The 26,496-nt window shown below is 37.4% G+C and overlaps 1 protein-coding gene across 4 annotated transcripts in view; it reads right to left on the bottom strand.

Annotated features, from left to right (window-relative positions):
• Positions 1–11,627: 11,627 nt before the first annotated feature.
• Positions 11,628–26,496, bottom strand: part of DCLK1 (doublecortin like kinase 1) — a 231,016-nt gene continuing 216,147 nt past the window's right edge. For 2 of the 4 annotated variants that reach the window (XM_064409005.1, XM_064409007.1), the window contains 2 exons: positions 25,116–25,189; positions 11,628–16,541 (listed from right to left, as the gene is read on the bottom strand). In XM_064409005.1, coding sequence (XP_064265075.1) covers positions 16,484–16,541; positions 25,116–25,189 — 132 coding nt within the window. In that variant the 3' untranslated portion in view covers positions 11,628–16,483. The remainder of the gene's footprint in view (positions 16,542–25,115; positions 25,190–26,496) is intronic. The other 2 variants (XM_064409004.1, XM_064409006.1) reach the window with 1 other exon arrangement.

The raw sequence follows: 26,496 nt of genomic DNA, 5'->3' as shown, positions 1-26,496 counted from the left end.
CTGTCTCAACTAGGAGACGGGTTGTTCACCCTCATGAACAGAATAAACCATTGAATTACAGAATGGTTTGTGTTGGAAGGGACCTAGAAGATCATCTAGTTTCAAACACCCTGGGAAGGGAGCCTTCCACTAGACCAGGTTTCTCAGGGCTCTGTCCAACCTGACCCTGAACACTGCCAGAGATGGAGCATCCACCACTTCTCTGGGCAAACTGCTCCCATGCCTCGCCACTCTCACAATAAATTTTTTCAAGTATCTAATCTAAACCTACCCTCTTTAAAGCTATTGCTCCTTGTTCTGTCACTACATAACTTTGTAAAATGTCCCTCCTTGTCTTACCCCAGAAGGCTGCTATAAAGCTGCTTCCCAACTGCATCACTGCTATGGCAACCACCATCTACTCTGCTACTTTATTAGTAATTTTTTGGATCAATTGTATTCCATTAGTAACTATAGTACTAATTTTAATTAGTATAATATTAATACAATTAATAATATCAAAATATTCATTGAATAGCCATTACTGGTATAAAAAAATAAATATATTTATCTATGAATAATTTTTTAAGTAGTGCTCCATTACAAGTCACCTGCTGCTCATAACTGTTGAGCACAGGACTGTGGCTAAATGAGGTCTAAATCCTGTGTCCTCTCCCTACAGCATCTTTGTGCTGGGACTCAGTGAGGAATGCACCTTTTATTGAACCCTGCGTTCTCCACCATTTTGTTCTCAGGAACCTGTGTGCTTGTAGCACACTGGCTGCAGATAATTAATTACTAATACTTGTCTAGAGGAGACAGCAATCAATCAGTGAGGCAGCAAAAACACATTTTGTGTGGCTGCTCCTGAACCTCTGCAGAGAAAGTTGTGGCACACACTCATAGATCTGCCTAAGGAAGATAGGAATGAGAAAATTAATTTCCATCTTGTCTGCTTTGTAAGAAGAAGAAAAAATTGGTTTCATTGCTTGTCTGTTTGCTTTTATGCAGAAAGATTTAACTAACTCAATTATTATTTTTCCCTCTGTAACAAAGACATGTTTTGTTGCACTCATTTAATTACGAGACTGAAGCTCTGACCTGTTGCACACGAGGAGATTACAAGACAGGGATCGGGGGTCCTTTTCTGTTAAAGAGCATTAGTGAAGGACAACAATCATTTACTCAAATTAGGTTAAGGTCCAAAATAACTTTTGTCTACTGGTTCAGATTAGGTTTGTAGACCACTTTCCACCTTACTGAAGGTAGAAAAAAGGGGGCACAAAGGCACAAGATAGGCTTAAGTTATGCAACTCTAAACAGGGTCAAATGCTCCCATGTCTGTGTTATGTATCTATTGGATCATGCTTCCAAAATTGAGTGTTTACTGAAAGCTAGAAGAAGATTCTTGTCTAATTAATCCATCAGTTGATCAAAAGGGTAATCAAGAACAAAAGGAGGGAGAGAGAGGGAAAAGATGCACTAAGCAAACAAACAAACAAGAAAACATTTAAACTAGAAGTCGTCAAATTAGCATGACTAATGGCAAGCTGAAGTGATGGCAACCTACTGGCAGGAAAGATTTCAAAGACTTGGATATTGTCAGTCCATCATCCTGGAGATAAAAAAGCAGAGTCATTAATATTCAAGAATTTGCTTTTGAAGCTCTGGATCATTCACATCCCCTACACAGTTTTTTCCATATAAACCAACTGAAGCCACTGGAGAAGGATTGAATTACATAGGATTGAATTACATAGCAGGTTATATAGATGATGAAGTTGGAAAAAGAATGGTGAAGATAACAAGAGTTTCTTAAATTTTACTTCTTGCACACAAATGAAAGAGAAACATACTGCTTAAATTAGCAGAACAAACAAAGCAAAGAATGGATAGAAACCTCAAGTAGGAATGATTCAGCCTGTAAACCTGAGGGCTCAGCAGGAAAAACAGAAAACAGAGAGATGAACCAACATAAATTTAAGAGAGGAGCTTTACACTGGATTGTAGGAAAAAAAAATCTGACTCAAAAGGTTATTGGGCTAAAGACAGGCTGCCAAGAGAAATAGCTAAAGATACAATTATCAAAGAATTTTACGGTAAGCAAAGAGCATTGACAGGCTTGTAACATTTCTGTATGGGATGAATTCACGCTGATAAAGCCCAGAGATGTGATTCTTTACAGCCAAATTTCTCTTTAAAAATGGAGTGGAATTTCTTTTACTCATTTCCAGTAAATTAAAGCACATCAAACAATCTTTTTTATACTTAAATGTTGCAGTGTGTTTGTCCTCAGAGTGTTTGTGCCTGGCCCAGGTTTACAAGGTTACTGCAAGTTACAGCATTGTCATCTGACACATGCACATCATCAGTGGCCAGGGCAGAAGCACTGCTTCTGTAAACAGCAGTGGGTTTGGGCAAAGAGCTTCCAGGTCCAAGTGCCAATGCAAACTTCTGCTGCCACATGGCATGGAGACAAGCAGCAGGGTCAGCATCTCACAGTGGGTTGCCTGGTTTCCTTCCTCAGATTGATGAGCATTAGCCAAGGAGCTGTTCATATAGGCTTGCAAGGCAGGATCACTTGTGTAGTGAGGTGGTGCGGATTTTTTTATAAAAATTTAAAATAATCTAAATGTGTCAGTATTAAGGGTTTTAGTTTTCTGGTTTTCCCCCCCCAACCTTTTTTTTTTCTTTGTTAGGGCTGAGTGGTAGCTTCTAAGGAAAGCTAGATGGAAAATCAATGTTTCTTTCTAGAAGAAAATTTAAATTATGAAACAAGGGAATGCTTTTATCATTAAAATATTCACAGGACTCAAATATTTAAGAGGTCTTTCAACAGGAGCTGCATTCATGGTCAAAAAAAATTCATAACAGCACATGCTGTGCTGGAAGGATCAAAATTATACAATTCAACCTAGCACAGGAAGTCTAGTAGCAGCCATTTTCACCTCTAATTTCAGTGCATCAACATAGAAAAAAGGAAAGCATAAGGGTACTTCTCTCTTGCTGAAAAGGAGGAAGGACAATACCGTGCTTCACACTCAGGGGTGAAGTAGAAGTAGAAGAAAGACGAGGAAAAGATGAGGGTGTTGTTGGTTCCTCTCAGGGCTTTATTCAGTTATGTTGCAGAACACTGAGATCAAGTCCTCCCAGCTGTAAGTGGGACAAGGTCCATTGTACTGCCTGCTGCTCAAAGCAGCATCAAGCCAGCTCTCCACTCATCCCTTCAGCCACCATGGCCCTGAAAGAAAGGCTCTTGCAGAAAGGCAGTCAGGTACAAGCACCAAGCTGCCCTTTTGGGCAGGAGCACTGCAGGCTCTCATCCGCCTCTCTGTGGCACAAGGGCCAACAGCTAATTTAGCCTTCTCTCAGCTACTGAGTTGCTGATTTTTACAAAATTTCTATGTTCTTAACTATTTTTGAGAATTCTGCCTCTTCTCTCCAGATTGGTTGAAATCAGCCAACAGACTCAGGAGTTGTGCAGGGAGGAGTGGGCGGGGATGACAGTAGGCCATGAGGAGATGAAAAGAGGTAAGAGTTAAACTAGCAGTATTCTGGCACTCAAAGCAGTGATATATTTTCCACAGATACAGGCAAGTGGTGGTACATTGACAGCTCTGGGGCACAGGAGCCTCACGGGAGTGTAATTTAAGACACATAAAAGACAGCACACATGAGACTGAATGAAAGTCCTATGGGAGATTTTTCTTCCACATATAGACTTCAAGTAGGTAAGTAGCAAAGAGTTTAATACTTGATTTCTAGCTATCCTGTTCCGTTTTCTGACAAACCTAAATCTCCATTACCTTCACACTCACTGGAGGGGTAAAGCACACAGCCCTGGTGTCCCAGGGAAACAGCTACATGAGAGAATTTGCTGCCTTTTGTGGGCTCACATTGAAATGTTGGCCATTTTACTGCAAATTCACATGGTTTTGTATCAGTTCACTCCCTTTTACATTTTTCTTGTAACAGTTTCTGGAGAAGTGCTTTGAATTTGTCAGGTCACTCTGTCTCATGGTTATTTGTGGTTTGGCTTTCTCTCTCTCTCTCTCTCTCTCTCTATATATATATATATATATATATATATATATGTATACACATCAGTCTCCATTTCACTCAACCTCCAATGACCAAATGAGTTCCTCTCTCAGGATATTATCAGTGGCCTCAGAGCAGAACAAGCCACATTTTGCCAGTTTGTGTTTCCATGTAGACACACAGTCTGGTCACTAAAGCTTTCCAAAGGCCTCAGAAAATTTCCACCTATAGCAATTATGATACCTTCAACACTAAGTTCAAGGAGAAACCTACAAGTCTTCCTTCCATGTATAGCTTCTACAAGAAGCACAGGTTGACACTTTAATGGCAACCAGTGCATATTTGACACAAATTAGGCTACTGAGCACATTAATACACTCACTCAGTGAGTTAGCTACTTAACAGAGCCTCTTGGGTTAAATGGGAAAGACTGCAGTGAATGAAGACCAAATTCTCCTGACAGAGGAAAAGGGAATAATATGATACTTTCTCATTTGCTACAGACAAACAAGAAGAAACTACAGTAATTAATTACTAAAGGTGTTTTCTTAGCAACAATAAAAACATCACCCACAGTTCTCAAAAAATGAATGCAGAAAATCACCAAAGTTTTCTGTCACACACAGGTGAGGGAAGGATTGTGTTTTTTTCACGATACATAGAAAATTGTGGAATTTTGGGAAAAAGAAAAAAAAAAACCCAGAGTTTTCTTGTCATTCAGCCAATGGAAGGGATCACTACTGCAGGAATGTGATGGGACATCTCTAGTGCCAGTTCAACCCATCATTTCAGTAAAGCATCAAATTGCTGTGCAGTGGGATTGTGGTCTATAGCACACTTCCTCTGTTGTGGCTCTCTCTTCCTGTGTTGTGGCTCTCAGTGAAGGGGGGACAGCTTGTTGGGCCACTGTGCTTTGCTTCCAGCTCTGTGGCTGCAAGGTCTGTGGGCAGAGAGGGCCTGTGGGGCTCTGCAGCCCTCAGTATTTAGGTGTGCATTAAGGAAAGGGCCTGAAAGAATTTTTTAGCAAAAGGGATCTAGGCCAAAATATCTTCCTCAGTTGCAGTTTAGTTTAGTATTTCCTGATCAAAAACGAGATATTCTATATTCTTAAGGAAAAACTGGAAATTACAAATTCATTACTTAATCAGGCTAATGTAGTAAATTAAGAGGTAATTCTGAAGAAATAGTGAAAACTCTCTAGTGGCATGTTAATTATGACTTTCATCTATTAAGAAAGGAGGATTATGGATGTGGGCAACAATAAAAAGAGATATTTTCAGGGTCAGTGAATTTATCTTTTCAGGCATCTAACAGAAAAGAATAAATTGATTTCCCTCAATGCAGGTAATTTGAGAAGTCTTGGACCAGATATGCCAGTTTTGTACTATATGGCAAAATTAAACTTGCTATATTTCAAACTTCATTACCTGCTCAAACAAATATATGCAAATTCATGCTTTTGATCAAAAATATGCAACCTCTGATATGAGACAACTGTCCCATAGCTAGAAGTTCAACTTAGTAATTGTAATGCCATTTATTAATTCCTTACCATGGATTTTGTTTCTCCTACCTAGAGCTGATATAAAAGGGCTACAATCTGGGGAGAATCCTGAAACATTATGGTGTGTATACACAGTAATTGCATGTAAAATAGCAATTCCAAACTCCATGTTACATGAAGGGAAATAAAGAATGAATACCTGATTTCCATTCAGATGATTTCTCTGCCTGGAGTGCAATCTGTCTGCAGTTCAGAACAAGCAGCTGGACACAATTGAGAACCTATCTTCCTTATCTACCTATTGCTCAAAGGAGAACCATGATAAGACTTGGATAGTTCTTTGATGTAATGCTATTAATCTCCTTCCCCCCTTACCCCGATTCCCAAAGTCCAATTTCCCTGAACATAACTGAAACAAGTAACAGGAGGAAAGTTGGAGTTTTGAACATATTTCCTGTTTAGAAAAATGAAAGCAAAAGCCCAACCTCAAATCCAACTGCTTTCCAGGGAAGTCTTGGTTATGACTGTGTACTGCTGATTTGCAGGCTGCCCACAGGGTTTCCATTTGCTTCCTGATGTCTGCTGCCCCATTTGCTGCCTGGCAGCTGCTCACAGCCAGTACATAGGCAACAAACCAGCACCAATACCTGCACTCTTTAGTCCCTTTGCAGAAGCATGTCTTTTAAGATTATCTTGGATTCAAGTATCTTTCAAAAAGGGGATTTCACTGGCCTTCATTCAGCAAATGGTAAATGGTACTTCAGGCATCAGCAGAAGCTGCTGCTGACTGTGCAGGGCAGAGGAGCCTCATGACTGCTGTTGTTTTCTGGCAGAGACCTGCAGTGCAAATGCTGGCACACAGCAGGCCAGAGTTTAGACTTCTACCTACACCGTAAGTGGAAAACATAGCCCAGCTTTGCAGCTTTGGGGCAGAGCAAGAAGCTACAGCCAGGGCAGCATTTAGGCTTAGGGTTTTCAGCAACTGCCTTTTCCCATATTGAAGGCTAAGTGGCAACAAATAATAAAGCTGAGTGGGGACAAGTAACTGCAAGATAGAGTCTGTGCATGCCTTCCCTTATTGTCCTGCAGAAAGCATTGCAAAAACATAAAGCATGGATGTAATTTGAAGATAACACACAATGCCTCCTCTCCTTTTATTTCCCTTTCCACTGAGTGTATGCAATATTTAAACATATTGTCCTCCAACTTCCTCCAAGTCTTTCTTCTTTTGTAATTGTAATATTTTTTCACAGCACCCCACTCTTTCAGTTTATTCAAAAAAAAATTATTTGAAAGTCCAAATATGAAGAACAACAGTGTAGAACTTAATCCCTAAAGATACAACACATGTTTTTTTTCTATTTTACTATTTAAGCCACCACTGCTCTTGAAAGCAGTTCCATCTTCCCACTGCAGTAGCTAGTTTCTTTATACCCCATTTCCTTCCATGCTGGTGCATGGGAACAATGAACAGAACCAGGTAATTAATGCAGGGCAAAGCTTTTTTATTTCCCTGGAGCAGATTCCCTGCTCTGTTTTACACACAGATGTACAATATTTGAACCACACAAGAGAAGTGAAGTGTAGGAAAGGAGAAAGAAACAAGTGGCCTGGACAGGCTAGAGGTGTGTGGACGGGAGCAGAGGAGGAAAGGGTTGACAGTGAAGGTTCATGAAGAATTATTATGTTCACAAATCATTAGCCTTCATTTTGGCATGCCAGAATCTTGTGCTGCCAGTAAGATGGAGGACAAACTCTTTGGAATGACAAAATCCAAAAGGGAAAGTATCACATGCCTATAACCCAGTTGTCAATTAATAATCCCTGGGGGGGGAAAAAAAAAAAATAAATATTCTAGACAGACAGACATCTAGCAGACTTTTCAGACTTTTTAGTTCTGCAGCCATGTTCTGCATCAAGAATCATTCCATGAACCAGTGGTTAAATTGCAACTATTAGCTTGTAAATGAAGGTAGGGTTAAATACATGCTTTTATCAACACAGATAAAATAGCACTTTTCCTGCCTTTCATCAAAAATAATCAGAGAGCCCTGGTGGGATCTTGTAATTTTTATTACTCATAATTTCTAAACATTATCAGCACACTTGCTGATAGTGAAAGAAGTACAAAACTAAAATTAAATAAATTGTCAGAACAAATGAAAGAGTGCTATGCAATGCATTATTCTCCAGTCCTTTATTTCTTAATTCACCATCTAATTCCTAAAATCCAGCCATTTACAATCAAACTTCCAATCATTAGTGGGACTTAACAGGCTTCCACTGTTAAATACCATTCACATTTCTCATGAGAGTTGGTATGTATAATGTTGAAGGGCACTAGATACAAAGCCTGTCTATCCACAGCTGGACAGTATTTGATTTCCATACCTCTATCCAAACTGACCTCCTGTGCTAGGTTATTAACACATGAAGCGAGAATTTTCTGAATAGTTACATCCTTTTTTTATTATCGTGTTCCTCAAGACTCACTGTGGTACAGAGGTTTATGTGGGAAAGCTAGGATGAGGAGGCATGACTAATTTTTAAAGGTTGTGCACAGCTTCTCAGAATGCAGCGGATCTAACTCTTTGGTGGCTTGCTTGTGATGACTGAATTGAAATATATTGTAATGATTCTCTGCTCAAGAAACATGAACTCATTAGAAGCTGAGGGTAGAGCTGAAGTATTAAGTGATTTTTCCTTTTCTATTCTTTTATTACCTAATTAGAGGAAATATTTTACATAAGAGTAAGCAGCAACTTAAAAACTTACTTCATAAATTAAGATTATAATATCAGATGTAATTTCTATTCACTCATATTTTGAAAAATTTGTTTTTCCTCCTTATTTTTGGCAGGAACATGTAGCATATAGAACTTATTAAATTAGTATCTTGAAAATTAAGGATTCCTTTATACCAATTAAATACATAGCAATTTCTGAGTTTTTAAAAAATCTTAATTTTTTTCTAAATTTAAATAACTTACAAACTTGTTTGAAGGCCACCACTTCCTTAGATGGCTTTTTAGCAGGCATAAGAAAAGTGCTATTTAATTTCATACTCCAGTAATCCTTTAACAATTTCCTTTCAGGCAGAATATAAAATCTTATTATTAATTCCTTAATAAAATAAAAAAAAGTTATAGTGGCTATGTCTTTAACCTTGGACCAATTTAAGCAATTTTTTTCCCCTCAAACTAGACACTAAAGATAGCACAAATGGCAAGTGAGAAACTGGCCTTTGGGAAATACTCAAGAATCCTCCTCCTCCCTTTTTCTTCACACCAACATTCTGGAAATGCCTCTTCAGAACTGCCTTTTTTAGTATCAGTCAGTCAATTTGATACCTCCCACCCCTTAATTGGCAATGGCAAAAGTTGCCAAGATCTAACATTACCTTAAATTCATCTCCCTATTACCATGAAGCAATGTCACAATGTTACACCTTGTTACAATTAACAATAAGCACCAAATTATCAGAAGTTCATATTTCAAGGGCTTATTCGCATTTTCCTACATGCTTGAATTTGCTGAAGAAAAAAAAAATCTATCACTCTCTTTTGTGACATACAGCACTAGGATTTCCTTTGGACATTGTATTTACACTTTACAAATAATCCGCTCCTTAAACTTACCAATACCTCTCTTTCCAATTCTCAAACCCTCACCATATGATGGAACCCAGTTTCAATAGCTGTGGGCATTCTGTTTGAAAAGAAAACAAATTTATGGATGCTCTTACTCATGTAAGACCTTGCTGGTCTTACTGGGAGGTTTGAGGAATTCCAAGCATCTAATGGAGATGCACAGGTCAAATAAAGCAATTACCTCTGAAGGGCAATGGTGGTGGCAGTAGAATAGTAATAGCAGCAGCAGCAACAGTTGTGGCAGTAATATCAGCTCTTCCTGAGAGTAACTCTAGACAAGTAAGCTAAACTTTTACATCACTGCTTTTCTTTCAAGACACCTAAAATTCTATGTGTATGAATAACTCATCACTAGCATTCAAATCTGTTAGACACACAGAAAAAAAGCTGTCTTCTGGCTTTTGTGTCCAGAGTCTTCCTACACCAGGAAACACATATGAGGACGTATCAGAAACACCTCAAGAAGAAAGTTTTTCATGAACAGATCAAGTAGCACCTAACAATCATTTGGAGTTTCTCGGTTCCAATAGTTCTATTGGAAAAATTCTCAAAAATCTGACTGATCAATTGGTTGGAAACCATTTTTCAAATGTCAGTCTACCCTTGTCATGGCTAATCACTACTGATGTGCTTTTTCTGGCTCTGCCATTTGGTGCAAACAGTTATTTTTTCCAACCTGATATTTACACATGGCTTGACAAAATGTGCAGCACTGTAGGCCGGTGCCAAGAAAATGGGTGCCAACTTCTATCCAGTGTCCCCTTCCCAGCCACTGAGGGAGAATACTACTGGACATGACTGAGCACTGTGGTTTATCACCCAAGCTGATCACTAAGAGAAAGATTAGGAAGACATCTCCATTGATCCACTGATCAATCCACAAATTCTTTATTTCATGGAGACTTTTGTCTCTTCCTCTGGCCCCTGTTGCAGAAAACTTCAGGCAACATGAAACCTCAGTATAGCAACTCAATTCTTACTGAAGCTGTTTGGCATGAGCTATCCAAGTATATACGCACACAAATACAAAATGCATAGACATCACTTTTTAAAAGCTGTCATTTCCTAAAAGGACCCAGTGAGGTAGAATTGCTATTAAAAACAATTAATTTGCAGCCATTTTTTAAACACCTAATTTCCCCACTAGCCTGTATGCAACACTACTTCAAACAGCTACACACGGTCTCATTTAGTGAATATATGAGGAAAAGGTTTGCATTATGTTTGCTAAAAGGACTAGGATTGCAATTCCATCTGCTGCTGGGTGTGTTTGATTTGTGTATTAATTATGCCTGTTTGTAGCTGTAAATTTGCTCCAGATTAGTAGGTGATTGGTTCCACGCATGGATTCACTACACTGCATAGCTCCCTTGCACTTTTATAGTTTTCAAATGGTTCCTTACTTATGCTTTTGAAATTGCTTTTGATACCTATCTTATTCAGTGTGAGCTTTCAACTCTGTCTTATTCAGACAATTTTTTTCCCCTTAAGAGAAAACATGTCCTTTTGATTCTTCTCTTCCCAGACCGCCTCACTGGTGTATTGTCAGCTTTGTCCATGGTGCTACTATAAAACACAAGAAAAAACTGCTTTGTTTCCCAGCCTTACAGGGAAATTCAGCACATTCATATTTAGCATTTTTTACATGGAATGACTTAAACTAATGGGTTTAGGAATTACATGAGCACTCAGCAGGGTATATACATACCCGTTACTGTGCAAACTTTAAATGATTGTCACGTCAAAATAAAACTCTTCCACATGTGGAACATTTTTGCTCTTGATCACTGAGTTTTCCTCCTGGTTTTCAAAATGCCCAAAAGTTCTGAGCTGTCACCTTTGTAGTTAAGACCTGTGAGATATGCTTGAGAACGTGACACATCTGAAATGAGTTGCATAAAAACCACCTTTGTGTCTACAAATGTTTGTGTACACTTAGAAAATAAATGTTGAAGAGGTCAAGCTGATTTCTCTCATATTTTAGGAAAAGAACTGCTCTGAGCTGAAAAATTGTATGCCAAGTTTCTGCCTGAAGCAAATTTTTACAATCAAATTAAAAACCTTTGAGACTAAGAGTTTATAATGGAAATACTAACACAGCCTTAACCATGGCAGCACTAACAGACACTGCAATAATATTAGGAAAGCTCTCCCTGCCCACAATCTAAACTAAATAAAAAAGATGCCATTTTCCAACATATACCCCAGGCTAGCAAATAACAATGATTTAATGTATTTGCCCTGTGGTAATATAGTACCACTGCAAACCTCTGAGCCAATTTTTCTTTTCTTTTCTTTATTTTTTCTTTTCAAACATATATGCCCCATAGGGAAAGGATTGCAATTTAGCTCTTATTTGTGGATATATCGCTTTCATTTCAACAATTCTTGAAAGCCTTCCTGCTGTCACATGCTACTGTATGCGAGCGCCCAACTGAATAAAGACCCACCAGGCTTTTTCAGGAGTTTATTCACAGGTTTGGCTTTGCTTATTGTAGTATGCACCACATTTAAATTAGATGAGGGCTACTGTAAAGCAATAACATTGTCAATGACTGGAATCTCACTTTCCCTTCTAACAGTCTGAAGCAAATTAATGTATTGGTTGTTCATTAACAAGTAAACAGTTTCTGCTACAATGTCAAGGAAAAAAGAATGTGTTCATTAATATGAACAATCTTCATCTACAAAGATGATTTACACAATGCATGTAATGAGATAGCTTTCCCCTAACTAGTACACTACCAAACTGAAAAGCTGATTCTTAGGACTTTCTTGAAATTACAATATTGTTTGTTTACCAATAAGAAAGACAGTCTCAGTCACCTATGCCACCATTGTAAGCTCTATAATAAGTACTTAAAAAAAGAGAGATTTCTGGAATCACTTGTGGAATTAATAAAATTGGTAACTATACACTTACACTGCATCAATGATACATATTATTCCTGTGATAACTTGAGCTAAAAATAAGATTAATTTGGTTATAGAAATTCCTTAAACAACAACACTTAAATTATTTCAAACTTGATTTTTTTCAAGAATTTTCTGAAAAAATCAGCAAACACTGGCTAAAAAAGCAAAGCAGTTTGGATACACCAATGTAATCAGCATGCCTAGTGCTTTTCTGTTAACCCTCTGAGTAGAACCATGTATTCTGGATTTTTTGTACATTAATGCTGTGAAAATGATAACTCACTGAAATACTAATTTATATGTCATGACTTAAGAAATCATGTTCTAAATATATTTGGGCTAGGCACCTTATCTCATGAGTGATTAATCCATCCTAGAATTTTAATTATCTGTTAGAGAAACCAGTCTCTAGCACCTATATAGGAAGCTTAGATTACTGTCCTATATTAGATGCTTAACTCTTAGACAGATACATCTAGATGAGACAATTCCCAGCTCACTACCTTTTAGCTAATCCGGCACTATCCACTACTACATTTTCACATCAAAGTTTGCTTACTGCATGTAAGCTCCCTAGAATATCCCATTTAGGTTAGAGTCCACGTTATCCCTGCTTATATTTAATTGAGAGGAATTAAGCTGGAAGTGACCCTGTTCTACTTTCCAGCTAATACTAAGATCAGGCTGTCAGGCATCTCCAGAGACCAAACATTCGATGACCTGAGTCACCCTTCGGAAGTGCCCGTCTCCATCTCCTTGGTGATAGATGGTGCCTACCACAACTGCCATCCATCTCTGCTAACTAAAACAATTGTTGTCACATTTAGCAGCAATACCAGCCAATGATTCAAAAGGGAAATGAAGAAAGAAGTCAGAAGGACTGGTCTGTATTGCAGTAAAATGACCATGGTGTGCTCTCCTAGATTTTCACATTAGAAATAGTCTATTATGCTTGATTTCTTTTTTTCACTGGTGTTTGAAATATTTATAGGGCCACATATTCTGTCTTCACTAACCCCCAAGAATTCAGAGGTTAGACTAAAAAAAATGGCAGTCACTGCCAAACAAGCCTAAACCATTATAAATTCCATGAAACCATAAATATATATACATATATATGGATATATTAAAATATATATCTGTGGGTATATGGATATATTTTAAATAATCATTGGAAACTCTTCTGAAGCAGTTCAAATATTCAGATACCTTTCCTTGAAAGATAAATAGGATATCAGCAATTTGAAACCCAGTCTCTCACAAACCTAAAAATAACTTAAAGAAATATTTTTATAGTTATGTTCATAAAACATGAACCAACAATCAGAAACATAAGATGTTGGGGATGAGTAGGATTTTCAGGATCTAAGATTATTTTTACATACATTTTAAGTAGTGCAAGATGGTCTAAGATGAAGGAGCCAAACATCTTATTTTAATGATAACCCTGTATTCCAAAGCAAAGAAAATGTGATAGGAAAATCCCAGATGGGTTTTTGAATAATATTTCTCATGCATAAGGTGAAACTTTTTTTTTTTTTTTCTTCTGACTTCCCTCTCTAATTAAGAAGAATGAACATTGGCCTTTGGTTTAAGACTGCCAAATTTTCACAATAGTCAAGGAGCATGTGGTATTAATGGACACTTTTTTATTACCACAAGTATCATGTATGTCTTATATATACATGGCTGAGCTGTATCTCTTCTAAAGGGAAGGCTATGATAAAATGTGGGAAGGTCAGTGCTGGTCAAACTTGTGCCAGATTCTGACCTACTGTAAATTAGGGTAGGTAAGTGGCAAGGAAGGCTTTATCTTGACTGAGGTTTTGTTCCTATGGAAATCCTTGTCCCATCCAAAAGTTATGAATGTACAACCATTTAGACAACAGTGGTTGCTCCCTATCTACTCAGCATCTTCTCTCCAAAATGAGTTGAGGGTTGGATGGTTGTAGTGAAGGCTCTGACACACAGATACAACCCTTTCCCAAAACCTAAAATCTGAGAATTTTTGTATGGTAGTTCCTTTGTTCCTTCACCTCCTGTCCCAATGAAGTTCTCTTATTTGCTTAACTTGCTTTGAAATGTTGTTACTTAGGTTCCAGAAAGAGTAACTGAAGCCTTACAGAGGCCATCTGTCCATGGACATGCATTTAGAGATCAGTCTCCTGATGGCTTAGATGACTTTCTAGTAAACTCATAATCTGAAGTTGGTGTCTGATGTAAGCTTCTACCAGCAATTTCTTCTCTTTCTTCTCAGTAGAATGAGACCAATAGCTTAATCAAAACATGAGTCCTGCCTAAAATGTGTGCCCATGTCAGGTGAGATGAATCAAACCTGGACTGTTTATCTCTCTGTATTACCCAGGAAGTCTGGAGAATTCATTTCTACTAAATATCTCACTTGTAGATCATCAATATCAGGTGGATTAAAAAAAAAACAAACCAAAAACAACTGGAATACCTATACCACTTGTGAAAATATCCACAAGATTAAATTTCTGTGTTAAAAGTCTTCAGAGCTTTCAATATATAAATTTTCACTTCTGAGGCAATGAAAGATGCACTCCATAGGATGGAGAAACAGAATTCCAATGTTTCTTGAACTACAGTTCAACTGATACTTCCACCCAGAAGTGCAAAGAGCTTTACACCAGCCCCCACCGGCTGCAGGTATACATTGGCTGCCACAACTGCTCGTACGGACAGTTCCGTGAACAAACACCACTCAGAATGGGAACGATATTGTGGGCAACTTGCCCTGTTCCTCAAAAATTTATTTATACTTCCCAGAAAGCTGAGAATATCTGCATGTCATTTTGGGTAGTATATTGATACTTCTGGCTGCATAATAGGAAAGAAAAAGGAAGGAAGGAAGAAAGAATAAAGGCAAGATAAAGGGCAAGATTGGGAGAGAGAGAGAAAGAGTGAGAGAGAGAGAGAGAGGAAACCACATATGACTTTTAAAAAACACTGTGAGAAAACTTTAACTTTAGAGGAGAAAACTTCCATTTTATATGAGCAATAAGAGAAACTATAAATTTCACAACTTTTTTTATTTTAGAACATGATTTTGAAAGTTGTTTCTTTCATTCAAGTGAAATTCTGAGCCATTTTCTTTTTCAAATTATCACACCTGAAGCAAAAGTCTACACACTGTAATATTTCTGTGGAAGCCAACTTTATGATAATGGTCAAATAAAATCTATAATGTTGTTTTGAGGTTTTAACAAACCAACAATATATATATATACTCTGTGTAAATGCCCATTTTATTAAATATTACAAATAAAACTGGTGAATCATTTTTAGTTTCTCCATTCTAAAGACAAAATTTCTCTAATTCTGTTTAGACTTTACATATATATTGACTTGTATTTTCTTCGATTTAGAAGTACTTTAGCTATTTAAAGGGTAATGCTCATCAGTGTTATCTTTTTAAATGGCTCTGCCAGAATAACCAGGTCATGCTGAGAGGATGCCTGTGCATTCCTGAATGTGATGCAAAGGAACCAGGAACTTCTCAACTAGATCATTACATACTATTACATGGCAGAACGTGTCCTCAAGCAATTTCTCAAAACTCGACATTTATCATTAGCAGCAAACTATATGGAAACAATCTTTCGTGGCCATCATCATGTCATCTTCTGTAAACCATGACAATGACCTAATCTGAATTTCCCATTTAGCCCTGCATCATATCGTCCAATAACAAGTCACTCCGTGCGGAAAAACAATGCAGGTTTGGAACGAGCTGCTGCAGAAGATACCGTTTGTTTAATTTTATTTTAATTTTTAAGCCTACGGTTATAATTCCTAAGCAATAGTACATTTGATATATTTTTGGCCAGAAACAGGCAAGGAACTTCAGAATACTATAAAAGATATGTGCGTATAAAAGCAAAAAAGCCAGAATAAAACCCTAATATGGGTTGTCAAGATTTAAGGTGATAATTTACTCAGAGGGTTAACATGTGCTAAAATTACATACTGCAGTTCCTAGCTCCACTGATGAAAACATTCACTGCTTCTATCTTCAAATAAAAAAGCAAAATAGCCTTAACCCTTTGAGGATCTTATTAGCAGCAAGTTGCAATCTAAACAGAGAACAAGTATTTCAATCAATTAGGAAATTATTCTTACGAAGATTCTGTGAGCACCCTTTTGTGTTCCACCATCCCAGCTTTTATTGCTGGATAGATCAGCTGTATTCACTCCACACAGGCCTGAAGCAGTTTCAGGGTCTCAAAGGGTTAAAGCCAAGGCTTTAGAGAAAAAGTGTTTTATTAAAAGGGTGAGTTAGGTGAGCGAACAGTCTCGGAGGAACTTGGTGAATAGTCTTCCGATTCAGAGTTGAGTTCGGGTGGAGCTTGCTGAGCCTTGTAACGTCCCCTCACATCCTGGTTGCGTCTTCGTCGGAAAACCTGCCTCTCCTTATCAAGAGCGGTGGTCTGGCAGGGGCATAAAATAAGAATAAATGAAATTAGGCTGTGTGTGAAATGCAAAGATAATGAAAACCATGAGGTTTTACGTGGCCTGCAAATACCAGGGATAATAAATGTTCAGACCAAATTAAGCCTGCTCTGTCTCAGTCAGGTCTGAAAGGTTGAGCCCACAACATAGCTAAACACTTTAAAAAGTGCATTTCCCAAACCTTAAGAGGTAGCGTGACATCATCAAGCAGATACAGTGCCATATATATGGATGCCATATGTTCTACTTCTGGATGTTATTAATTTCATCCTTTAACAGGATCAAATTTCAAGCCAAATACCAAGTGACCTTCCCCCCATCCTTCTCAAAGTATAAATCTGTTTCTACAGGCAAGGCAGAGATGTACACTTGTCTTTGATTTGACCTAATGAAGGCTGATACACACTCACCCATGTTCAAGTCAGTGCAATCAGCTAACAAAGATGGATTGTGATGAAGTTGTCAGACAAGAGAGAAAAACAAACACCGAAGGGAGCTAGCCCAGCTCCTTGACACATCATGCCGCTCAATGGATGTTCTTAGGGAGAACGCTGAAGAGCTCTGACGGAAAGACCTGTTTAGCCTGATCACATTGTCTCTCCCTGTTAACCAAGGTCTACTGAATTCAATACTCTGCTAATTTTATCCATGTCTAGCTAAGGTATCCAGGAATGGGAAGGAGCAATATTTACTTGATGGGCATTAATTTTTGATCATTCTGCCATTATTGAGAATGCAATTCTTAATAAGATGGCTGTAACTTCTAGCCACATTCTTTCTTTGCTTTTCTGGCACATTTACAAGGTGAAACTTCAACCCAGGTATGGGTAGCCCTAGTCTGACTATCAGTTTCAAGCACAGGACTGGGTTTTGCTGTCTTTTTGATTATAAGATCTTAGACTGCAGTCCCTGAAATCACTGTAAAATTATAAGTTCAACAGGATGGCCTTGATTCAGTGACAGCACTTTGACACATGGTTAGCTGCTTCTGAAGCAGGACTGCCCCCTCAAATCCCAACCCATGACTGTTTTGGAAAAAGCAAAATGGGGAAAGGCAGGTGACCAGTAAGATGACATAGAAAATGCAACCAAGTATCTGATCATGGCACTGGAAAAAGATAACTTTGAGAACTAAATAGGTTTCACTGATAAGGCTTGTAAAATTTGTCCCTATAATGAAAAGGTCTATTTAAAGGAATGCAGCCAAAAGGTTATTCTGCTTCAAAGGATTTATTGTGTTCTCTTAAAATATGCATGACTGATTTCTCTAGAAAATTTACCAGTTACAGCGTGTGCCTCATAGGAGAGCAGAGATGTATTTATAGCCAACATATTTTTGAGAGTAAAATGAAAACTAAATCCATCATACTGGTGCAGAATAGCATTATAGCAATCCATGCTTTCAAATAATGCAACCAGCATTCAATAATGATGTAACAGAGACAGAAAGATGGACAGGAGTATAGAACTACTATAGCAAATGCATTTAGTTAGGCTATATTGCTGGATGATTATTTTTGTGTCTAGAAACCATACAGCACTACTTTAACAGGGTAAAGTGATCCACTTTGATAAGTTCATCCCTCTATTTTAAATAACAATTGCTACAAAATCCAACACTTTGCATCTGCCAATTTTTTGTTGTTGTTGTTTACTGCTATCTTTTGGTTAAGAGCTCTAATTAGTATTTTCAATGCCTTCTATATTTCTTAGCCTTGAACCAATTCAGTTTTTGATTATTTTTAATGTGAAACAGAAGAATACCTAGCTCTTTTACACACAGTGAATATACTGCTTACAGTATGTAATTTTGTGTGAAAATCGAAAAGAATGGCATATATTACTGCTCTATAAAATACAGATTTCCATTTAAAGGATTTTTTTTTTTATGCTTACAGGAAATAAGCATTTATTTAAAGTTTAAACCACATCACATCATCCTGTGGTAATAGATACTCTCCCCTGAGAAATTTAAACATTTCTTGTTGAATACATGAAAATACTTGTATTAAATTGAGAATTTATTTTTAAAACCTACTATATGGGAATGGTAAATGTACATGCAAAATCTGAAGGTTTTTAAATTTAGATAACTGACACATAAGGGAATGTATAAGAAAACTGGGGTTTTAGGATATTGCTTTTCATAAAGAACAAAGATAAGTAGGTGCCAGAACATCTTTTCGAAGATGCCTGTAAAAATAAATCCCATGATATTATATTTCTATGATTGTTGGAAAAGCTTTAGCGACTCTTCTTTAAATCTATTTGTTTAAATATACATAAAAGCACTCTCTCAAAAATAAAAGACATTAAGCAAAACCCCATGACGGTCTCACCTAAACTAGCACCTTATGCTGCTGTAGTTTGTAGGGCCAAATATTTCTGGCTTTCTAACCCTTCAGAAACTTCCTGAGATATTTTGTTACTTTCTTTGCATTTTTACCCAGTGTTTGCCCTCGACTGGATCTAATCAGTCTTTGTAAAGACATATTTCTAGAGTCCGGGACATTATTGTGGTTACTCTCCTGGGCTGAGAGACATCCAGAGCCTTTCTCACCCAAAGAGCTTATGGAAAAAAAGTTACAAAGAGGTCACTATTTACCTTACTGACAGCAAAACTACACAGGTCATCCTCTAATGTTTGTGTTTACCCTGTCAGAACTATGAAATGGGACACTTCTGGCCAGAGAGTGCTCAGGCCCTATAGAATTTTCATGAAAAGGCTCATTTTGCCCAATGTTCAAATGACATTTGACACTTCCAGTGTGTAATACACTGCTGATGGTATTGTGGCTCTGCATTCTACAAAAATGCTATTTTTCATTTAATGATGTCACAGTTACTTTTTACCTTGAAAGAATTTCAAAATATGATAGATCCATCTTGTGGAATGCAGAGAAGATGGCAAAATAGATACATGTGAGTATTGACTGCATTTTCTAAGTGTGATTTTCACCTACTGTACTTTCTTGTGCAGGTGGACATACTCCAAAAATCAGCTTTTTCATTATTATTGATGTTTTTGTAATAAAGGCCTCTTATACTCATTGCCTTAGTTTAACAGATGTGTTCTTTCACCTGCTGTTCATCTGGGTGGTTCACCAGTGCATGAACCAGTCCATTATGGATTTCCAGGGCATTTCTACTTCAAGCTACTCTTTCAATAAATAATAGGAGGATCTGAAGTGCACTTATGTTTCATAGGGCTGCAAATCCCAGATTTCATTATCACATTTTGACATTTTATTTTTCCCGGCTCTAGGTTAGAGACTAAGAACTTTGAGCACTATGAGAGTAATGGCAACAAAAATGTAAAGACGGCATTCTTATTTAAGATATGCAGCTGCCCTCCTGCAATCCATATGAGAAAATGTAGAGCTTCTTATCCTGCAGTAGATAAGTGGATTGCTTCTAATAATTTGGCAGTGATGGGTCTGAAGTACTTCATTAAGAACCAACGTATTTTGCACCAACATTTAGTAATCCCGACACCCAGTACCAAATGGTTACCAAGTCATTCTTGGAAATGCATTTAATTTGTAGTAACAGAACATTATTTTTAAATCATTGTTTCTGTCATTGACATATTAAGGTGCATTTAGCATTTTTCCAGGATTTTTCCTTAAAGAGTGTTTTCATCCTGATTTCTACCACTTGAAGTTACAGGACTTATGAGCCATGCAAATCTATTTTTTGTATCTTGGAAAACACTGCACTATGTATTTATGAACAGATTTTCAAAAACTACAACTCCTTTGATATACGTGGTAGATTTGCAATGGGAAGAACCTTAATTCAGCTGTGGGCTGTCAGGTCAGTAATTACTGGATTAAAGTAACTGAATTTTATGAAAGTGAGCAGTGACTGTTATTCTTTTCACTTGTCTTAATTTACTGCTGGCCACCAAATATAGATATATATTAGTTTCATTAATAAAAGAACATTAATGTGCATTTTGCCTCTTAGTCCATACATTATTCATAGCAGCCAGGAGACTAAACTGGGGATGCAGCTGTTCACGCATTAATCTAAGAAATCCTTCCCTTTGCTCGCTTTTATTCTGCAGGAGCATAGTTGCAATTTGTTAGCAATTTTCATGAAGCTTTGTTTAGTGTGTTGAATTAGATAAATCTATGTATTGAAACACTGGTATTTTTTTTCTTCCAGTACTTTCTTTTATATCCACAGTTTTATACACACATTTAAATGCTCACGCCTAGATAAGTTTGTCTTATTTCCTTAAACTTCTGGCTAGTGACTTTTATACATTGACAGGTTTCCTTGCTGTAAAAATGACCATTAAACATTGCTTGTGGCACAAGCCAAGCAGCCCTTCAGTCTCATCTTTTTTTAAATTTCTTTTCCATGGGTTTGTCAGGTTATATATATATATTATATATACACTATATATATTTATATATATATTTTTTTAAGTGTGATTGATTCATGAATCAAGACACTTTTTTGAGAGTACTTCAAACTTAGTAATGTACCTTAGTCCAGGAGCAAGACACTCATGGTATTTTTAGTCCCTCAGGCACAAGGTATAACTAAGGCAAGTTACATGGTGATTTGGAGACGTGCAAATGACCACATCGAGGGGACAAATTTATCGAGTGGATTTGAACCCAGACCTCCAAATACAAAAGCCTGATGCTTTAGCACACCATGTAACTTCTGGCATGAAATTAGCTAAAATGAAAGTTAAAAAGAAAGAAAACCAAATCAATTTGATATATGCTTTGTACTGTATTAGTGAATGAACACAAAGACAAGTTTTCTATATATGTAACTGTTGAATTCATATTGCTGTGTTTAAGTTTGTGTTTACTCTTTGACATCCCCCTTTTTAGAGACACAATTCCTCAGCTGGTTTCAATTACATGTGGAAGAGAGCTAGTGCCAAGTTGTTTGCATGAGTGAATTTTATTTATACTTTGTAAATCAGTTGTGGGTTTTTTACTCAAAGATCAGGAGAAGAGATTTTAAATTATTTTAGATATCTGCCTGTATTTACCAATATTCAGTTTACAGAAGGTTTTATGTTATTAAAAATGGCACTTTACAGATAGCAAACCTGATTCCCAGCTTCCTTGTCCCATCACCAAGATGTCTGGCTGCAACTTTTGACTTAAAAGTGTGTTGTATCCACTTGGGACAGGTGTAAGTAACTCGACAGATGCAAAGTAATGTGAATTAGGAACCGAACATAGAGGATGGAATTATGGGTTTTCAAATGAGCTATTTAGGTATATTTTTAACTGTGACAGTGAGAACTGTATTTTTAAAATGTAGTATTAATGAATTTAATATTGACTAGATTGATAATTCTGTTAAGCATCCAATGTAACTCATCTCCTTTCCATTGTCATTATTTTGATAATGACATTATTTTGATTAATGACTTTTCCATACACCTCCTGGATTTTATTTTGCCCATTTTGCTTTTCTTGAGTGTCTTGGACATATAGAAAATAACACACCCTAATATTCCATACTACTAATAATATATGTACTATTACACAGTGACATTTTCTACTAATATTCTGTTGGATGCAACCACTCTGGTGCTTCTTTGATATTCTGAATCAGCCCAACCTTCAGGGTTTTAACTGGGGCCTCCAAGACTTGTCCCCTGCTGATGCTGCTTTGGCCTTTACTGTACCTCTGATTGCAGGGCTGATGTTCCAACAACATTTGGTGGATTGGTTTTAAAAACATGTATTAGTCTGGGGTCCAAATGATTTTGCTGATTTGGGCCCTGTGTTTTCCCAGATTCTCATACTCAAGGAACTGTGAAAGATTTTCCAGGCATTATAGCTCATGCCAGCTACAACAACTCCTGCTGTATGTAAAAAATCATGTCATTTCGGCATGTATTATCCCACTGAAAGGGAATAAAAGAAGATGCAGAATATGCTTGGAAAAATTAGGATTTTGAAGGACTTTGAAAACAGAAGTATTTTAGGCAGAGAAAGGATAAGGTTTTCTGATTGTTGAAGGAGAAAATAGTGAATTTTGAAATTATTTTAGAAGACTTCTAGAAAATCCAGATAAAAACTAAAAGAGGAGTGCAGAAGAAACAAGTAGTTTAACACTAACAAAGGGAGCATTATGTTTTCCTTGAGACATGGTTTCATTTTTTGCTGTACTTGTGAATTCAGATTAATTTTCATGTGCCTGTGATAAATTGTTTGTTTTATAGATGTGAATTGATGAACCTTTTCATATGCTTTGCATCTGCACTACTAAAAACTAAACACTTACTACATCAAAATGGTTTTATTTAGATGAAAATGTTGGTCACGACAACAGCTGCATGTTTCTGGGAGATGAGAGAGGCCCAAACACACGGCAGTGCTGGGTCCGCTGTACCCCCTCGAAGAGGATTTCCTAATTAAGCATCCACGCCTAGGAGCCCTGATCTCCCAATTTGCCTTTCCACACTAGGTGCACAGTTTAGAAAACCCTAATTATAAACATTGTTGTTACTGCCCCCAGCTGGAAAACAGAGCAGTTTATGTATGAATAAGAGAGATTATCGCCCATCTGCTCCAGCCCATTATTCAGGGATGTGTCATTTTGTATGCTGATGGCAGCCATTACTAGTGCTTTAGTCAAACGACCTTTTTTTTTTTTTTTTTTTAATAGCTTTATTTATTTACCAAGTTGTAGACTTAGAGCCTTCCCCCCCTACCTCTCCAAATATGGTTTGTTTCAAAACCTGGGCTCTGCAGTTAAACTGAGTCAAGGCCAATCTGAGATGTTCACTTTTCTCACAGGCTCCTGTTTCTGGTGATCTGCTCCCCCTGAAGCAGAGATTTTAAAAGATCCAAATATTGTGTATAGCAAATGGAAAGACTTTCATTGCTTGTTTGGGTTATTTTTTAAATGTAAAATAAAAAATGTAAATCAGAGAAAGAGTGTAAACTGACCATGGATAACAATTAACCTCCAGGAAGATAAATAAAGCTCATGTGATCGTCACTGCCATCTTACAGACCAGGCATTAAATTTGCAACTCTTTGTCAAAGTTCTGCTTGACAGAAAATTCCTCTAATACTATCAAACCCACAGTCATCTAAAGCTGGGCACTCAGGTCCCATTTGCCCTTCTCTGAAACCAAGGAGCACAAAGAAGGAGGCCAAGTGACAAGACAGATCAGCAGGTTTTGCTCTGCCCTTGCAGGTCACAGTGGATTTATAGCCACCACTACAAGAGGGTGGAATTAGATGAATTACAGGTACTGCTGCACTCCAGCACTCGGAATGGGAGTCTTTCTCAATTTTTGCTAGCCAGCGTTCAACTCATGAATAGGATTGACTTTTCTACTTTTTGCCTGAAAAACAGGCTTATTTTTGGGTTTGGGATTGTTTTGTTTTTCTTTCCCCAGAACATCCATATCAGAAACTACTTAGTCCTCAGTGTGCACTCAGGGAACCGTTAGGTTTTATGGAAAGCGTGCTGCAGCCCGATCCATGCACTTGGTGAAATGATCCAGGGTGGGAGTTTTACTTTACTAGAAACACTCACAGTGACCATCTCTGCTGTTTTGCTAAGGTGGTTACTTTGCTGAGATTTTACAAACCCCTCACAGACAAGTTCTTAAACACTTGAAACCACAGGCCTCACAGTAAACTTATAAAAATTTCTCCAGGCATCAAAATGTAGGTCTTGTGAGTAATAAGGAAAAAGACAGCAAGTAACCACTTGATGGAAATTCCAGCACTCTGGATTAATAGAGGAGGTGTGTGGGCCTCTCGTGGGCTGTCAGACCTGGAACCCTCCTTGCCCCCACTCCAGAACGTGCCCCTCCCGCCCGAAGCCCCATTTTATCATACAGGTTAAGCCAGCTAACAACAACCCTGGCACAGTTACACAATGAAGAAAAATATATTCAAGAGACTCATGCAATATTTAAAAAAAAAATCAAACCAAAATAAATAGGTATCAGAAGGGTTTTAAAAAGAAAAGAGAAGGAATGCATTGTTAGAAACACAAGCTTACCAGCACATACAATGCATTGTATTTCAGTGAACTTGGGAGAGTTTCTATGCCCGCGTTATGCAAATGCATTGTTCAATCTAAGGTAAGGATTGTGTTTAGTGGGTTTAAAATGACAGTATATAGCTCCACATCTTGCATGGAAAAAGAGGAAAATATATGCTGAGAGCCTGTTGCTGCTCCGTGTGTTTTGAAACAGGAGCACAGGGGAAGCAGATGCCTTAACAAGCAGAAGGGAGGGGGAGGGTGCATACTTCAGCATATCTGTAGATTTTCTATATACACTGTCCTTTTAACTAGAGGGGAGATTGATACTGAGCATGTGCGATGAAGAGAAAGCTGGCAATGTGGGTGTGAGGGATGGGTGAATAAAGGGAATGAGGGGGTGTGGCATCTCAATCAAGATTAAAACGAAACTGATAAAGCAGCATATGGACCGGATAACAAATCAAAAAGCATGTTTATCCACTGAAGGAACTGGTTAATGGAGACTGCCAGCACGTTGCCATGGAAACACTGACTGTTGGCGCTGCACCATCTCATACCTTATCCAATACATTCCTGGTTGTTGGTAGTAGTCCAAAGACCCTGATCTCTTGATGGTAAACCCGTGGTCCAGCTGAGCAGAGAGAAATGGGGCAACTCAGTGGATCGACATTAGGCTAGAGAATTCAGACTCCAGAGCAAGCTGTTCCTTATTTAGTGCATATTTACTGTTTTCACTTTCACTCTTATCTAACATCCTAAAGCTATGTACCGCAGATGAAAAAGGAAAAAAAAAGTAAAGAAATAAAAGAAAAAGATACTAATTCTAGATTTGGTCTTGCCAAATTAGAAGCCAATTTATTCAAACTAAAATGGAGTTTGCAAATCTGTTAGTTAATGCATAATGCATTCATTAAAAAAATCTGAATATCTCATTACCACCAAAGACAGTAGTGCCCTTTTAAGTTGCACATACCAGTAATAGAATATTATCTTTTGCAATTAAACTGAGAAGTTCAAAAATAATAATTTTTAAAAAATTAAATGCAGTGCAACCATCACAAGGAGCAGGCTAGACAGACTACACAAGGCTTAAATTAGACTGCTTCATAATCATGGAATGTGTAAAGATGAAAAGAATCAGGTTTTGATACCCCATCAATCATGGTAATTCATTTCTAAAAATGCGTTAACCTTGGAGAGTAGGACTACTCAGAGCCATGAATAATATTGTTTATCATTTCAGCTTACACCTCATGCTCAAAAAGATAACAGTACAAAACTATTTGGTTTAAAATTGCACCAATTAAAGTCAAAATGGAAATGAACTTAACATTGTGTCCAGGAAATTGTGCTGGTGTTATTACTTAAGGACTACAGATCTTTCAAGTTTAGTTTATCATTAGCAAAATCATGTGCATAGGAACAAAGAAAATCTGTTCTTTTCCCTAACCCTTCTGTGCTGCACTAACAGACGGTAGAAACATAATTTAGCTGAATTACATAAAATTTTGGGGGGAAAATCTTGACAGAGACACTCTAACTGCTGTAAAACTGTTGCAATTATTTTCAGATTTCTGCTCTATGAAGGGAAAAGGCCATTTTGGGCTTCCATAAGAGTGTTGCATATATTTTCAATACTGATGACAGTTTCTAATTCTAAATTCAGAATAGCAGTTCACCACATTTCCAGGTATCAACCACTTAAAGGGGAGTTAGGAACTAACTGGAAATTTAACTTTTTCTTGATGACTCCCCTGCAGGTGTAGAATTTAATAATTTATTATTTTTTGTTAAAACAATGCCTCTTTCATCTTATTTAGAATTATTTAAATCATGTTTCCTGTTTAAAACCATGGGAACCTTGTACCTAGAGTTAAATTTGTGTTGGTTTAACTACACTGGTCTGCTATTGCCATCTACTGGCTTCCTTGTATGCTG

Source organism: Passer domesticus, chromosome 2 (assembly GCF_036417665.1).
Source record: "Passer domesticus isolate bPasDom1 chromosome 2, bPasDom1.hap1, whole genome shotgun sequence".
NCBI classification, from domain to species: Eukaryota; Metazoa; Chordata; class Aves; order Passeriformes; family Passeridae; genus Passer; species Passer domesticus.
The sequence above is the reverse complement of the archived record's forward strand: the minus strand, read 5'-3'. Positions and strand labels throughout refer to the sequence as shown.